At 41.2% G+C, this 17,116-nt stretch overlaps 1 protein-coding gene across 2 annotated transcripts; it reads right to left on the bottom strand.

The window, feature by feature from the left end:
• Positions 1-501: 501 nt before the first annotated feature.
• LOC128688850 (C-type lectin domain family 4 member D) lies at positions 502-16,531 on the bottom strand. Of its 2 annotated transcripts, none has more exons than XM_053776851.2 (5): positions 16,461-16,531; positions 14,030-14,251; positions 12,685-12,915; positions 11,220-11,384; positions 502-2,247 (listed from the first exon to the last, which is right to left on the bottom strand). In XM_053776851.2, exons 2-5 carry the CDS (start codon positions 14,229-14,231, stop codon positions 2,012-2,014), a joined length of 834 nt encoding a protein of 277 aa, XP_053632826.1. In that variant the 5' UTR covers positions 14,232-14,251; positions 16,461-16,531; the 3' UTR covers positions 502-2,011. The 2 variants fall into 2 exon arrangements, with proteins under 2 accessions (XP_053632826.1, XP_069941506.1); XM_070085405.1 differs by lacking the exon at positions 16,461-16,531 and adding an exon at positions 15,245-15,425.
• Positions 16,532-17,116: the final 585 nt, after the last annotated feature.

Here is a 17,116-nt window from a genome sequence, read left to right as displayed (position 1 = left end):
GCATTTTCCTGGACTGTAAGAAGGCTTTCAACAGTTCCATGTAAAAAAAATTAGTGCAAAAGCTAGAGTAGGAATAACAGGAAAGGCACTGCAATGGATTAGAGACTACTTGACAGGAAGGATACGAGTCATGGTACGTGACGAGGTGTCAGAATGGGCACCCCTGACGAGCGGGGATCCAGAGTGGTCAGTCCTAGGGCCGGTGCTATTTCTGGTATATGAATGACATGACGGAAGGGATAGAGGTGTTCTTGTTTGCAGACGATGTGAAGCTAATATGAAGAATTAAATCGGACGAGGATCAAGTAGGACTACAAAAGGATCTAGACAGGCTGCAAGCCTGGTCCAGCAACTGGCTGCTGGAGTTTAACCGAACCAAGTGCAAAATTATGAAGATTGGGGAAGATCAAAGAAGACCGCAGAGTACTGGTTAAGGGACCAAAGATTGCAACGCTCACTCAAGGAAAAGGATCTCTGGGGGCGAGTATAATACCGAGCACATCAAATCAAATCAAGTCAGTTTATTCTCTATAAGGATTACAATGCAGGGTTTACAGATTTTGGTTATTGTGTGGTTTACATGTAAAATACTAATTACAGAGGGGGCCACTAGAACACCTTTGAGGCCCTCATCAATCAAATAACTGCTGCAGTATATCGTCACCTGGCAAACCTAAGAATGTATAAGACACAATTTTCCTGGTAAATTCTGCGGTGTTGAGAGATACTGATGTCTAGTTGTCCACATCTTCATTGTTGCTAGTCTCATTTACACCCTAACTGTAACTGCAACTTTGTTGCAACGTAACCTTTGAAGCTCCCGTAGATACTTGAACCACAGTGGATTTTTGACAATATCTTCAATTACTCTGCGTTTCGACACCTTAGTAAGGAATCGTTCAAGCCTTTGTACACTGTGTACGTCAGGCCCATATTGGGATATGGAGTCCACACCTGGTCAAACATGTCAAGAAATTAGAGAGTGAAAAGGTTTGTAACAAGACTAGTCCTGGAGTATGTCCTACAAGGAGACTGACTTGACGATATTGGAGTACAAGAGGGATTAGGGAGGACATGATAACATAAAATTCCTGAGAGGAATTGACAAGGTGGATAGGGATAGGATGTTTCAGGGATGGAACCTAGCAACAAGGGGTCACAACTGGAAGTTGAAGACTCAGATGAATAACAGGAATATTAGGAAGTATTTTTTTCAGTCAAAGTTGTCAAGCAGTGGAACAATTTGCATAGTGATTAGTGTAGGCAGGCTCCATACATGGCTTTAAGAAAATATACGATAAAGCTCATGGACCTAGTAGCGACCAGCGAGGAGGCGGGGCCAGGAACTGTGAATCGACCCCTGCAATCACAAATAGGTGAGTACACACTTGTACACACTCTTTTTTGGTGTTCTATAGCAATAATACGTGATTATTTTAGCATGGTTTTTATTTTATAAGGTAGCCTACAACTAACAAACAATTTGTATATCACCTCTGAAAAGTAGTCACAATACTACTTGCTTTAGTGACTGTGAAATGATTTATTAAAAATATTAATTTATTTTTGTTCAGAAAAAAAATCAGAATTTAAGTGCAATGTTGGAAACAAATGATCTTTTTCGGACTTATAAAAATCACTTAACATTTTTTTTTACTTCTTGCTGTTGTGTGTACTTGACAAGCCGAAAGTAATTACACTCTAGTGGGGCCCCCTCATGCTAGGGGCCCTATTGGGAGCAATCGGTCCAATCGGCTTAAGGTCGGCCCTGATATATATATACATATATTGATGAACAGCAGTTTTAAGACAATGTAGGCTTCTATACCAATTCTCGCCTCTTTCAGTGTAATTAGTCTTCCTTACATTGGCTTGTGAATGTATGTCTTTTTTTTATTTAAGATTAGTATATGCAAGCCTGAAAGGTGTTCAACGTGACTACATAAGTTCCCATGGGCAAGAACAATGAATTTGGTTACTTTCCTACAGGGACATAATCACTATAGTAAGGTCAAGCGTTCATATTAAGCTCACACACGAAGGGTAGCTTAATTTCACAGTTTTGATCATTAAAGAATGGATAACGTTTCATTTGCACGGCTAAGCAGTCTTCATTGTGGGCATTGTTGGGTTCACCTGCCTTCCAAGGTACTACGTGAATGTTCATCAGAGTACCTGACGTCCACTGCCACCGTTGCTCCACCATCAGGTCAGACGCGCCGAGCCAATATATTTCTTTGGTCACATCTGTAACAGAGGGAACGTGTCAATTTGTAATATAAGACTGTTACACTGACTATAAATACAAATTCCTTCAAGGGGATATTGGGTACTTTCTTGCTGGCGAAACACACTTCCAGGGAGCTGGAGGTACCTTTCCCTTCCCAGTGACTATTTATGATTCATACGGGACTAGAACTTCGAGGTAAATATAATAATAATATGTAAACAAAACGATAACTATAGAAAGATTACTACAGTTATCCCCCCCCCCTCTCTCTCTCTGGCCTGGTATCGTTTTCTTTCTCGGGGCCAGTTCCTCCGTCACTCTCCGCCGGGCCACCTGGCCTGTGTGGAGCAGATACTACATCGGTTACTTGCTGCTAGCTAGTTACTGCTTGGCAAAGGTACTTGTCGATAGACACTTGACCTGTTTTAAGTGTTTGCATAGGTATGCGTGTGCTTGCATGAGTATGTGTGTATACTTGGAAAGGGTTTCGGGGGTTAACGCCCCCGCGGCCCGGTCTGTGACCAGGCCTCGTGGTGGAACAGGGCCTGGTCACAGACCGGCCTGAACAACCAGGCTGTTACTGTTGGCTGCACGTAAACCGACGTACGAACCAGAGCCCGGCTGATGAAGTAGTGACTTTAGGTGATTGTCCAGCGCACCTTCTTGAAGACAGCCAGGGGTCTATTGGTAATCTTCTTTATGTATGTTGGGAGGCAGTTGAACAATCTTGGGCCTCTAACACTTAGTGTTCTCTTAGCCTACTCGTGGCGCCCCTGGTTTTTACCGGAGGGATGTTGCACCGCCTGCTGAGTCTTGTGCATTCGTAGAGAGTGATTTTCGTGTGCAAATTTCGTACTAATCCTAGAATTTTCCAAGTGTATATTATCTTACATCTCTCTCGCCTGTGTTCCAGAGAATACAAGTCAAGGAATTTCAACCGTTCTCAGTAATTTAGGTGTTTTATCAGGCTGGACACCTGGTCCAGCCAGTTGCTGGACCAGGTGTCTAGCCTGTCCAGGTCTCTTTGAAGTCTTACCTGGTCCTCATCTGATTTAATTCTCCTCATTAACTTCACATCATCTGCGAACAGGGACACTTCTGAGTCTAACCCTTCCATCATGTAATTCACATATACACATATGTGTGTGTGTTTGCATGTGTGTGTGTGTGTTTGCATGAGTGTCTGCATGAGTATGTGTGTTTGCACGAGTGTATGTGTATGTGCATGTTTGCATGAACATGTGTGTACGTGTACTCACCTAGTACTCGCCTAGTTGTAGTTGCAGGGATCGAGTCATTGCTCCTGACCCCGCCTCTTTACTGGCGGCTACTGGGTCACACTCCCTGCACCATGAGCTTTAGCATACCTTTGCTTAAAGCTATGAATGGATCCTGCCTCCACTACATCGCTTCCCAAACTATTCCACTTCATGACTACTGTGACTGAAAAAATACTTCCTAACATCCCTGTGATTCATCTGCATCTTCAATTTCCAACTGTGTCCCCTTGTTGCTGTGTCTCATCTCTGGAACAACCTGTCTCTGTCCACCTTGTCTATTCCTCTCAGTATTTTATGTCGTTATCATGTCCTCCCTATCTCTCCTGTCCTTCAGTGTCGTCAGATCGATTTCCCTTAACCTCTCCTAGTAGGACATACCCATTACCTTACTCCTTAGCTCTGGAACTAGTCTTGTTGCAAACCTTTGCACTTTATCTAGTTTCTTTACGTGCTTGGCTACATGTGGGTTCCAAACTGGTTCCGCATACTCCAATATGGACCTAATGTACACAGTGTACAGGGTCCTGAACGATTCCTTAAGATGGCAGAATGCTGTTCTTAGGTTTGCTAGGCACCCATATCCTGCAGCAGGTATTTGGTTGATGTGCGCCTCAAAGATGTGCCTGGTGTTACTCACCTCAAGATCTTTTTCCTCGAGTGAGGTTTGTAGTCTCTGGCTCCCTAGACTGTACTCCGTCTGCGGTCTTCTTTGCCCTTCCCCAATCTTCATGGCTTTGCACTTGGTGGTGTTGAACTCCAGGAGCCAATTGCTGGACCAGGCCTGCAGCCTGTCCAAATCCCTTTGTAGTTCCTCCTGGTCCTCGTCCGATTGAATTCTCATCAACTTCACATCATCTGCAAACAGGGACACCGGTGTCTATTCCTGCCGTCATGTCGTTCACAAATACCAGACACAGCACCGGTCCTAGGACTGACCACTGTGGAACCCCCACTCGTCACAGGTGCCCACTCTGACACCTCGCCGCGTACCATGACTTGCTGCTGTCTTCCTGACAGGTATTCCCTGATCCATTGTAGTGCCTTCCCTGTTATCCCTGCTTGGTCCTCCAGTTTTTGCACTAATCTCTTGTGTGGAACTGTGCCAAACGCCTCCTTACAGTCCAAGAAAACGCAATCTACCCATCCCTCTAATCCTACGGGTTTAGCGCTCCCCCATGATTATAATAATGCCCACCCCTCTCTCTCTTGTCTTACTACTGTCACCGTCATAGAACTCCAGTAGGTTTGTGATAGGATTTCCTGTCCCTGAAACCGTGTTGGCTGTTAAGCTCATTTCTTTCTAGGTGTTCCACCACTCTTTTCCTGATAATCTTCTCCATGACTTTGCATACTATAGATGTCAGTGACACTGGTCTATAGTGCTTCTTGTCTCTTTTTTTTTTTTTTTTTTTTTTTAAATTGGGACTACATTTGCTGTCTTCCATACCTCAGGTAATCTCCCTGTTTCGATAGATGTATTGAATATTGTTGTTAGGGGGTACACAATAGCGCCTCTGCTCCCTCTCTCAGGACCCATGGAGAGATGTTATACGGCCCTATCGCCATTGAGGTGTCTAGCTCGCTCAGAAGCCTCTTCACTTCTTCCTCGGTTGTATGTATTGTGTACAATATATGCAACCGTACGTGTGTGTATGTGTGTGTGTGTGTGTGTGTGTGTGTGTGTGTGTGTGTGTGTGTACACTCACCTATGTAGTTGCAGGGGTCGAGTCATAGCTCCTAGCCCCGCCTCTTCACTGGTCGATACTAATTCACTCTCTCCCTGCTCCATGATATTTGTCATATCTCTTCTTAAAGCTATTTATGGAACTTGCTTCCACTACTTCACTCTCCAGATTATTCCAGTTCCTGACAGCTCTAAGACTAAAGAAATACTTCCTAACATCCCTATGACTCATCTGGGTTTTCAGTTTCCAATTGTGTCCCTTGTTTCTGTATCCCATATCTGAAACATTCGATCCTTGTCCACCTTGTCAATGCCTATTAGTATTTTATACGTTGCTATAATGTCCTCTCTATCCCTCCTATCCTCTAGTGTCATCAGGTTGAGTTCCCTTAACCTCTCCTCATAAGACATACCCCTCAGTTCCGGGACTAATCGTGTTGCAAATTTTTGCACTTTCTCCAATTTCGTGACGTGTTTGACTAAGTGAGGGTTCCATACTGGCGCTGCATATTCCAGTATAGGCCTTACGTACACTGTGTACAATATCGTGAATGACTCCTTACTCAGATGTCTAAACGCCAATCTCAGGTTTGCCAATCTCCCATATGCTGCAGCAGTTATTTGATTGATGTGTGCCTCAGGGGACATGTTCCTTATAATGCTTACCCCAAGATCCTTTTCTTTAACTGACGTTTGCAGCTGTTGGTTTCCTAACCTGTACTCCGTCTGCGGTCTTCTGTGTCCTTCACTAATCTTCATGACCTTACACTTACTGGGGTTAAACTCCAGGAGCCATTTGTTGGACCATACTTGTAGTTTGTCCAGATCCCCTTGTAATCTTAACTGATCCTCGCCCACTTGTATTCTCCTCATCAGTTTCACATCATCAGCGAACAGTGACACTTCTGAATCTATTCCTTCCACCATGTCATTCACATATACAAGAAACAGCACCGGACCTAGGACTTAACCTTGTGGAACCCCACTCGACACATTCGCCCACTCCGACACTTCATCGCGTACCAACACACGTTTCCTTCCTGTCAGGTATTCCCTGATCCATTGCAGTACTTTCCCCGTTATTCCTGCCTGCTCCTCTAATTTTTGCACCAGTCTCTTGTGTGGTACTGTGTCAAAAGCCTTCTTGCAATCTAAAAAGATGCAATCTACCCATCCCTCTCTCTCATGTCTTACTTCTGTTACCTTATCATAGAACTCAAGTAAATTTGTGACACAGGATTTCCCATCTCTGAAGCCATGCTGACTGTCATGTATGAGCCCAATCTTTTCAATGTGTTCCACTACTTTTCTCCTGATAATCTTTTCCGTGAATTTACATGCTATACAAGTCAATGACACTGGTCTGTAGTTTAATGCTGCCTGTCTGTCTCCTTTCTTAAAAATTGGAACTACATGTGCTGTCTTCCACGCCTCAGGCAACTGCCCTGTTTCGATAGATTTACTGAAGATGGCTGCTAATAGCACACACAGTTCCTCTGCTCCCTCTCTCAGTATCCATGGAGATATGTTATCTGGGCCCACCGCCTTTGAGGTATTGAGTTCGTCTAGCAGTTTCTTCACCTCTACCTTGGTTATGTGTATTGTCCAGCACCTGCTGGTGCACCCTACCTCCAGTTTACTGGAAGCATTCCTGACTATTGTGAATACTTCTCTAAATCTTTTGTTTAGTTCATCACATACTTCTTGGTCACTCTTCGTCAGCTTCCCTCCTTTCCTCAGCCTGATTACCTGGTCCTTGACTGTTGTTTTTCTCCTAATGTGATTGTATAACAACTTTGGTTCAGATTTGGCTTTTGATGCTATGTCGTTCTCGTATTGCCTCTGGGCCTCTCTCCTTATCCTCGCATATTCGTTTCTGGTTCTGCTCAGCTCCTTGTTTTCTTGAGTCCTTTGCCTTCTATACCTTTTCCATGCTCTAGCACACTTGGCTTTGGCCTCTTTACACCTCCAATTAAACCATGGGCTCACTCTAGTCTTACCATTTTTCTGTTGCCCTTTGGTATGAACCTTTCCTCTGCCTCCCTGCACTTAGCGGTTACTATTTCCATCATTTCATTTACTGTCTTTCCATCTAGTTCTCTTTCCCACTGCACTTCATGCAGGAAACTTCTCATTTCTATGTAGTCCCCTTTTTTGAAGTTTGGTTTCTCTCTTTGTTCTCGTGCTGCTGCATTCTCCACTGTTAACTCGATAAGATATTCAAAACTCAGGACATCATGATCACTAGCGCCAAGGGGTCTTTCGTGGGTGATATCCCTTATGTCTGAGCTATTCAGGTGAATATGAGATCCAGCCTTGCTGTAACATCGCCAGAAAATCTCCAGAACGACATTTGTCTTTGCAAACATACAGGGTCCAAAGCCGTCAGAAAGCAAGATTCCTTACATCAAGGGACTGCTCACGGAGTCAAATGCAATGTTTGCAGCATTCACAGAGACCCACATAAAGGATCATTATGACAGCGAAATATGGATCCCAGGTTATAACCTATTTCGATGCGACAGACTAAGGCAACAAGGAGGGGTTGGCCTGTATGTTACAGAGTCGCTCATTTGCACAGAACTACTAAACACCTCAGATGATGTAGTTGAAGTTTTGACTGTAAAGATTGAAAACCAAAACCTTGTCATTGTGGTAGTATACAAGCCTCCAGATGCAATTTCCCAGCAATTCCAGGAGCAGCTTGAGAAAATTGACCACTGTCTGGAAAATCTTCCAACTCCTGCCCTAAACATCTTACTACTAGATTTCAACTTGAGACACCTAAAATGGAGGAGTATAGCAAACAATGTTTTAGCAGAGATCACCCCAGGAGGCAGCTCAGGTGAAAATTCACACACACACACGAACTATTAAATCTCTGTACCAAATTCACCTTAAGTCAGCAAATAGTAGAGCCTACAAGACTAGAAAATACGTTGGACCTCATCTTCACTAACAATGACGATCTGATACGTAATATAACTGTATCAAAGACAATACACTCAGATCACAACATAATAGAGGTACAGACATGTATGCACAGGGCTCCGGACCAGCAAAATGTGAGCAGTCATATAGGTCTCTTCACGAAATTCAATTTCAGCAACAAAAACATACAATGGGATCAAGTAAATGAAACAAGCTGGGAAGATATCCTAAAGAATACGGATCCGAACATTTGCCCTGAAAAAAATTAATTCTGTGGTTCTTGAGATCTGCTCAAAACACATTCCATTGAGAAAAAGAAAGAGAAGATGTAAACTAGAAAAAGAGAGACATTCCCTACACAGACGAAGGCGAAGAGTCACAGAGCTGCTGAGAGGGGCCAATATATCTGAAATACGAAGGGAAGCACTAGTCACTGAAATTGCAAATATCGAACTTAAGCTGAAGGAATCTTAAGGGAAACAAGAATCACAAGAACTAAAAGCCATAAAGGAAATTGAAAAAACCCAAAATACTTCTTCTCTTATGCCAAATCTAACGGAAAAACAACATGCAGTATTGGGCCCCTGCTTAGGTGGGATGGGACATACATAGATGATAGCCAAGAAATGAGTGAGATACTAAAGTGTTCATCGAGCCACTGCCCAGACTAAGGGTCGACAATCCAAATGAATTCTTTATGAACGAAACCCAAAATTTGGTCATCCCAAAAATATCGGACATTATTCTAACTCCACAAGACTCTGAAGAGGCAATTAATGACATGCCCATGTACTCTGCCCCAGGCCCAGACTCGTGGAACTCCGTGTTCATCAAGAATTGCAAGAAGTCCCTATCGCGTGCCTTCAGCATTTTATGGAGAGGGAGCATGGACACAGGGGTCATCCCACACACACTAAAAACAACAGACATAGCCCCACTCCACAAAGGTGGCAGTAAAGCAATTGCAAAGAACTACAGACCGATAACACTAACATCCCATATCATAAAAATCTTTGAGAGGGTTCTAAGAAGCAAGATAGCCAACCACCTAGATACCCATCAATTGCACAACCCAGGGCAACACGGGTTTAGAGCAGGTCGCTCCTGCCTGTCCCAGCTACTGGACCACTTTCACAAGGTCCTGGATGCTGTAGAGGATAAACAAAATACAGATGTAGTATACACAGACTTTGCAAACACTTTCAACAAGTGTGACAATTGTGTAATAGAACACAAAATGCGTGATAAAGGAATAACGGAAAAAGTTGGTAGATGGATCTACAACTTCCTGACAAATAGAACACAGAGTAATAGTAAACAGAGTAAAGTCCCAGGCAGCCACGGTAAAAAGCTCTGTTCCACAAGGCACAGTACTCGCTCCCATTCTATTCCTCATCCTCATTTCTGACCTTCATCGAAGACACCGCGAGACTCCAAGCGGACATCAACCAAATCTTCGAATGGGCCACTCAAAACAATATGAAGTTCAACGAGGAGAAATTTCAACTACTCAGATATGGGAAACGTGAAGAAATTAAAAATGTGTCAGGGTATACAACAAATTCTAATCATATAATAGAGCGGAAAAGTAATGTGAAGGACCTGGGAGTGATAATGTCAGAGGATCTCGCCTTCAAAGGCCACAACAATGTATCTACCTCATCCGCTAGGAAAATAATAGGATGGATAATGAGAACCTTCAAAACTAGGGACGCCAATCCCATGATGATTCTCTTCAAATCGCTCTTGCTCTCTAGGCTGTAATACTGCTGTACACTAACGGCCCCCTTCAAGGCTGGCGACATTGCAGACCTGGAGAGTGTACAAAAAACTTTCACGGCACACATAAGTACGATAAGGCACCTAAACTGCTGGGAACGGTTGAAGGTCCTTGATCTGTATTCCCTCGAACGCAGGCGAGAGACATGATAATATACACTTGGAAAGTCCTGGAGGGATTGGTACCAAACCTGCACACGAAAATCACTCCCTATTAAAGCAAACGACTCGGCAGATGCAACATTCCCCCGATGAAAAGCAGGGGCGCCACGAGTACACTGAGAGACAACACAATAAGTGTCCGGGGCCCAAGACTGTTCAATTGCTTCCCAGCATACATAAGGGGGATTACCAATAGACCCCTGGCTGTCTTCAAGAAGGCACTGGACAGGCACCTAAAGTCAGTACCTGACCAACCGGGCTGTGGTTCGTACGTCAGCTTGCGTGCGGCCAGCTGTAACAGCCTGGTTGATCAGACCCTGATCAACCACGAGGCCTGGTCTCAGACCGGGCCGCGGGGACGTTGACTCCCGAAACCCTCTGCAGGTAAACTCCAGGTAAACCACTGACTCAGCCAGCATTTTCAAACCTACCGTTAAAAACACCTTATCTCCCTAACCTATCCCAGCCCATCATAAATATGTAAAAACTATACATGCATTTGCTCAATATCACTAACTTAGGTAATACATATAATCAATGTATATCCTCTGTTATCCTCTCAAACGTTAATCTATCCGCTGTGTCCGCTGTATTTACTCTCTATCAAACTTATTAAAATGCATGTAGCATGAACTAATAGAATATTAAATTCTCTTGTATTCATTGTAAACTCCTAAATTTAAAATTACTCACCTAAGTAACTATATGTACAAAATTACACAAATAGTTTTTGCCCTTTTAAACCTTAGTCTTAAGTTTGCCCGAAACACTCTGCATGTACACCCAAATATCATACTCCTTTGTACATGGGCATCATGTTGAAATAATCGTCTTATTTATTCTAAAATGGGACGTAATAAGTGTGGGTGTAGGTAGGTGTGCCTTGCAGTAGGTAGGTGTATGATAGACCAGGCAGGTGTGTGGTGGGGAAGGAAGGTGTGCAGAAGCGCGTAAGTGTGTGGTAGAGTTGGTCGGTGTATGGTGGAGTAGGTAGGTGTGTGGTGGAGCAGACAAAAAAATATGTGGTGGAATAGGCAGGTGCGTGGTGAAGATTAGGTAGGTGTATGGTAGAGTAGTTAGATGTGTGGTGGAACAGGCAGATATGTTGCGGAGTATGTAGGTGTGTGGTGGAGTGGGTATGTAGCAGTCCTACCTCCTCGCTGGTGCATCACAGCCACCAGGATCTCCACGGAGGAAGGTGCAGCCAGTGAGCCTCCGATACGCCTGCAGAAGTCATTAGCTTGCACCCAAGTTGCGTCGAACCACTCGTTTATGTAGAAGCACTCAGAGTTGAGCCGGAAATAGGGTACAGGACAGTCTGAAGTGGTAAGCCATGTTTACTTTCAAAGTCAAGAATGTACAACATATGTGTCTGTGTATAATTTAAGCTTTGGTTAAAATAAAGTAATCCTTGTATATACTCTTCATATATAAACATGTGGTATTAGAAATGCATAATAATCACTGGTTTGTTTAATGTGTTTATTGACGAGGTTGCAGAAGTGAATAATAGTTTTAAGAAGAGGTAGGGGTCTTGAAAGATAACGAATGTTATATATGGCTAGTTTTGTCTCACATGTTTGCACTGAACAGAGGTAGTGAAGCTTTATTTGAGGCTGATATGTCGTATGAATATACAGAATAGTGAAACAATTTAAAAAAAATGATTAGGTGGTATGAATAATATAATACAAGGTGTAAATTGACTGTAAAGATGGTTTGGACATTCAGAAGCAAGATATGTTAATAAAGAAGGGTTGGAAAGTGGGTTTAAATGAAGTTTTGATAGGTACAGTAGGTGTTTGAGGGTCCAGTAGGCATGCAACAGCCTGTTAAGATTCGAGTCAGCGGAAACAAGTTTTTACCTTTTTTTTTTAGAATCTGATGTGCTGTTTGAGTTAACAAGGTAAAACTTATGAAGGGATTCAGTAAAATTTATGAAGGGATTAAGAAGGGATGGACATTACTAGGACACTGAAGGATGAGTGGGGATATTGGGATTCAACATATCATTTACGTTGTGATGTCCAGTTATTTCTGAAAAGATAGTTGAAGAGTGACGATGAATATGTTTTTATATTTAATAGCTCATGACTATTTATGAATTATTTATTTGTTTCTTGTGTATTACAATTCGTATCCATCCATATTAATATATACTTTATTTTTCACCTGCATTTCCCACTGGACGGTGTTCTTCTCTATTTTTATTCCAGTTTCATTTCATTTGTATCAAAATTACTTTCATTACTGATGTTTTCGTTGTAATTATTGATAATTACCAGTGTATCTAGATTATAATATGAACTTTAAGTTCTATGGGGGCAGGATATATATATCGAGTGGTGTGTATCACTTAGCGTATATACAGTGAGCTTGCTTACTTTTTTTTTTTTTAGGAATTGAAGTATCCTTGATTTATGGTATGTAGGCAACATAACTTCTAGTGCACACGATATGTTTTAAACCTAGTAATACTAACAAAAGTAATGTATCTTATTCCATTTCATTATCTAGTTATTTATTACTGTAGATAATAATCTTGCGAATAAATATTTTGATAAATTAATTCAAAGGTTAAACTTGTCAAAGACGTAATATATTACAAAAAAAATTACCTTTGACGGAACCAGTACCTTCCTGGTGGGGAACGGGAATTTTGATGCTGGATTGGGTAGTCTCTTGCATCCTCATCAACGTTTCTCCCATGTCAGTAAGTTTAGTGAACGTCTCCGTCATTACTTGAGTTACTTCCTGTAGCTTGCTAAGTGTGTGGCTCACTTCCTGTGTCAGGTTCTTGTAGACCTCCTGGGTGTCAAGGGGGGTGTCCAGCCTCTTTGTTTCGCACCCTAGTTGACATATTTGTTTACATTGTATTTACACTATTGAATTTACATACTAAGAGCTACTATCCTACCTTATTTCACTTCAAAGCCGAGAATTACGCCTGTTATATGCTATCTTAACCAAGTCACCAGCAAGGTGAATCAGCACCTGGGTAAATTAATTCTAAATAAACCGTAGGTTAGCTTGAGCAGTTGTACCACCCGGGCACTAGCTTAGTTGTAGACCTTAGTATAAATTAGACTTGTTTCGAGTGCTGGGATATCGGAGAGAAGTACTCACCTAATTGAGGTTGCAGGGGTCGAGACTCAGCTCCTGGCCCCGCTTCTTCACTGATCGCTACTAGGTCCTCTTTCTCCCCCCATAAATGCAGCCCTCTCCCTCAACGCAAAAAGATTTGCACAGAGTGGGGCATAAGGTTTCGTTGCCTGTCAAACGGCATTGTGCATTTATTACAGGTAAATTATTAAACTTGGCAAATAAAAAACTACATTGCTTAAAGTCAATGCGAATCTTTCTGCGAAAGTATGAAACCTATCAGAAGAGGGATTTTTTTTCAGTGCATGGAATCTATCAGTTTCAAGTTTGCTAAATATTGTTAGTAAATCGACAAATTTGCACCTATACAGCCCACTTTTAGAAGGTATCGTTTCATAAAAGGCATCAGCCATTAAGCAAATCAAGCATATTCAGGTTATTTCCCAGAAAAATTGCCACATCATTTTAAACAAAATTAGCAAATTGGCACCTACATACCCGACTAACAATCAGAATCCTCTGTGTAGTACACACCAAAATTGGTAGTTTGAAGCTGATCAAAAGAGGCTTTCTCAAGTTATTGCACAAAAACCAAATTCGAAAACAGCTTATATAAAATTGACCAGAAGGCACGTGCATATGCCAATGGTTGCATGAACCTTTCCTCTAGTTAGAGCGTTAAAATTTGAAGTCGACTGGATCAGGCGTTCTTAAGTTATAGACTGAGAACCTTGGAGGAAGGAAAAAATGTTAACAAATTAAGATACTCGCTCAGGGATACCTAATAAACCTAGCTAGTATACGATGCATGTTTACAAAAATAACAAACTTAAGATACCACATGAAACAAAAATTGCTAACCATTAGGGCAGGTTGGAGGGTGTTGAGAGATGTTGACGAAATCCATGAGCAGCTGTCCCATCTGCTGGAGGACCAGTTGGTTGATGACCACTGCTCCTCGCAGCTCAGTTTCTGTTGTGGTGACTGACTCTTCAGTGTCAGCGGCTGTCCTGTCCCAACATAGTGCCACCACCACTGGCAAGACCGTGCTTATGTACACCATTTTATGTATCTTCTCTTTGCCTGAATAATGTTGTATGCTCGTAATACTCATTGTAATACATGTAAGATAATATAATTGACTAGATATATTTCATTTACTGTGCATTATGAGAAAGGGTATACGTTAGTGTATGTATTCGTGTGCCTGTATATGCTTGTTAATATGCGTACATGTGTATGTGTTTGTGTGTACCCATGCATGCGTGTGCATTAGTATGTGTATGTATTCCTGTTTGTATGCTACTATGCACATGTACATTAGCATACGCAAGTGAATTTTTAAACTAATATATGTCACTCGGCCACATGTGACGGACGATTCCCGTAGAGTTAAGATTTAGACACTAAGAATTTGTATTGTTTTAATAACAAAAATGTTAATTTCTCAGCAGGTCTGTTCTGATCTTAATGAAACTCAAATTCAACTATGAAAAAACACGTGGATGTTTTATATTTGGCTTTTAGATAAAACGTTAATATCTCCTGAATGGCTATAGGGGATTGTAAAAATTTACATGACGTACGTTAAAAAAAATTGTTTTCATTTTTTTAACCCAGTTTCTTAAGTGATCTAGGAGAAGCTATAAAGCTCACTCAAATATTAAATCTTCCACTAACCAAGACACACACTAAAAGCTTCAAGTTGACCTGAAGAAGCATTCTCCAGTTTTTCTTAACAATGCTAATGTATTAGCAAATTTGCATCTACACAATCTAAACTTTTAGGGTATCATTTTCATCAAGTGCTTCAGTGTCATGGGTTTGAAGTCAGTGAGAAAAACATTCGTCAGTTACTGAATGATAATCGTTATTACAATTTATTTATTAAAATTAATAAATTGGAATTTTTCCAGTCCAATAATAACGCGCATCTTCCGCTCAGTAAGAAACTCGCCCACTCGTCACTTTATTTTTTTCTTAAACCCTTCTTGTTTATCCGCTATCCTGCTGCGTGTCTTTCCGTTTTCTCTTCTTTTTTAGAACTAAATAAACTAGAATATTGACAACACTTACCACACTACTGGATGCAGGATGTGAAGTAGTGGCTGGTTGGGACAACAGTAACATCACACTGACTTCAGAAGACGATACGACGTAGTGGTAATGTCACCATGCTCCAATATCAACACAGACACATAAGTGTCGTACAGAAGACACTGTGGAAGGCATTTAGTGTTGTCATGCATGCAGTGCAAACACAGGAAAAAGGACCATAACGACTTCTATGGGTTAAACTGTTTTTCCAAACAGATAAACCTGATACCCTGGTACATTTCCGGTGCTAGTAAGGGGCGGAGTTTTCTCCGTGAATAAATTGCGTAATGCAGAAAGCAGTTATTGCGGGTATTAATGATTATTTTACTGTGCAATCGTCATCACGCTGGCTGCTCTTCTTTCCGAAAGTTTCGTATTTAGGGCAGATTATATTTATGACTTGACTGCAACTGAGTTATTATATACCAACTATGACTTTTCCATCATATTTCTCCCCATCCTTCACACCTAAGGTTAGCATTTTTTTTTCCGAAATTGAATGATACCACTAAGACTGAACGTAATTAAGTAGCCCCTTGACGTACAACGCTGAATGAAACACTATTTTTTTGTACATATAATAACAATGTGTTTGTCTCAAGCACGATCTGAGAGGACAGGGAGGAGGTATTCCTCGTATCCTGTATTTCCTGGCCTTAACTAGCTGTACCTGAGAACCTCCAAGTGGCCCGGGATACACAGAGCAACACCCTCAAGTGACCTAGGAACTGCCAAATGAAGCATTGTGAAAATATTCTCAAGAAAGCCTAAGAGGTTCAGAAGCTGGAAACCAACCTCAACAGACTTGTTTGATCATTTTATTTTGCACCCCCTACCTATCTTGTGGGTGGCTCCAACATTTTGTTAGATAAACAGCTTACAATAATGTTGAACTATTTGTGGAAAATAATATATTTTCCAGAAAAAATACAGTGTATTTTTCATGTAAATTAGTGTAACATACTGTATGTAATAAAAATTTGTTATAAAAAAATGGGAAACTCTGCGCCTGCGCAGAAGAGACTCGCCATGTTTGAATTGAGACAACACAAACATTAGTGAAGAATCGGAAGAATTTTCGTGCTCTAGATGTTAAAATTGGGCTGACACCTCTCAAATAGGAGCCGAAATTGTTGGATGTGTATTCCTGCATAACTTGAGATATCAGACGACTGGACAAGACAGCTCCAGGAACCTCAGATAAGTTTATTTATGTTGTAACTCTGGCCAGTGTTATTTTCATGGATAGACTGAGGTTTTCTGAGTATGATACACCTTAATGTCCAGTCAAATTGGTGAGTGATATTAAGATATATTCTTCTGTTATGTAAATGTGTGTATATATAATAATTTATTAATTTTAATATACAGTCCACAAATTTATATATTTACCAGAATTCCTGGTTATACATATTTCATTGGTAATTAATAGGTCTAGAGCAACTTGTGGATATGACAGTGGTAGGTATCGAAGGGGGACATTTTTGCGACCTAAGTGTACCAAATTCCTACTTGTCTAAGTAACTTTGATAAATAATAATTATCTGTGTTACCATTTACTGGTATGTACATTGAGTTACATCCAGATAAATGCAATTTTCCATTCTATTTATAAAGTTATTGACCAGTGTTAATAATAATGATATCGTTACACAAGTCTGTTGATTAAGTCAAAGTGGTTCTAAGTTATTTACAATAAGCAAATTTAGTGTATTTTTTTCAGAAGTGACGGTAATATATCAGTAAATAAAATTGATATTTCTTGAACGGAAATATAAACCCTATGGTCATCGCAAACCTAGTTTCGTTTAATTTTATCTCATTTTCCAGCGAGGCAGGCAAACGTTGATT

This window comes from Cherax quadricarinatus, chromosome 16 (assembly GCF_038502225.1).
Source record: "Cherax quadricarinatus isolate ZL_2023a chromosome 16, ASM3850222v1, whole genome shotgun sequence".
NCBI lineage: Eukaryota > Metazoa > Arthropoda > Malacostraca > Decapoda > Parastacidae > Cherax > Cherax quadricarinatus.
This window is presented reverse-complemented; position numbering and strand designations above follow the sequence as displayed.

Coding starts and splice junctions, on each gene's coding strand:
- LOC128688850 (XM_053776851.2), bottom strand. CDS start 14,231: ATGGTGTACATAAGCACGGTCTTGCCAGTGGTGGTGGCACTATGTTGG. Junction 11,385..12,684: donor AGGTACTGGTTCCGTCAAAG/GTAATTTTTTTT, acceptor TTACCACTTCAG/ACTGTCCTGTACCCTATTTC. Junction 2,248..11,219: donor TGTGATGCACCAGCGAGGAG/GTAGGACTGCTA, acceptor CCTCTGTTACAG/ATGTGACCAAAGAAATATAT.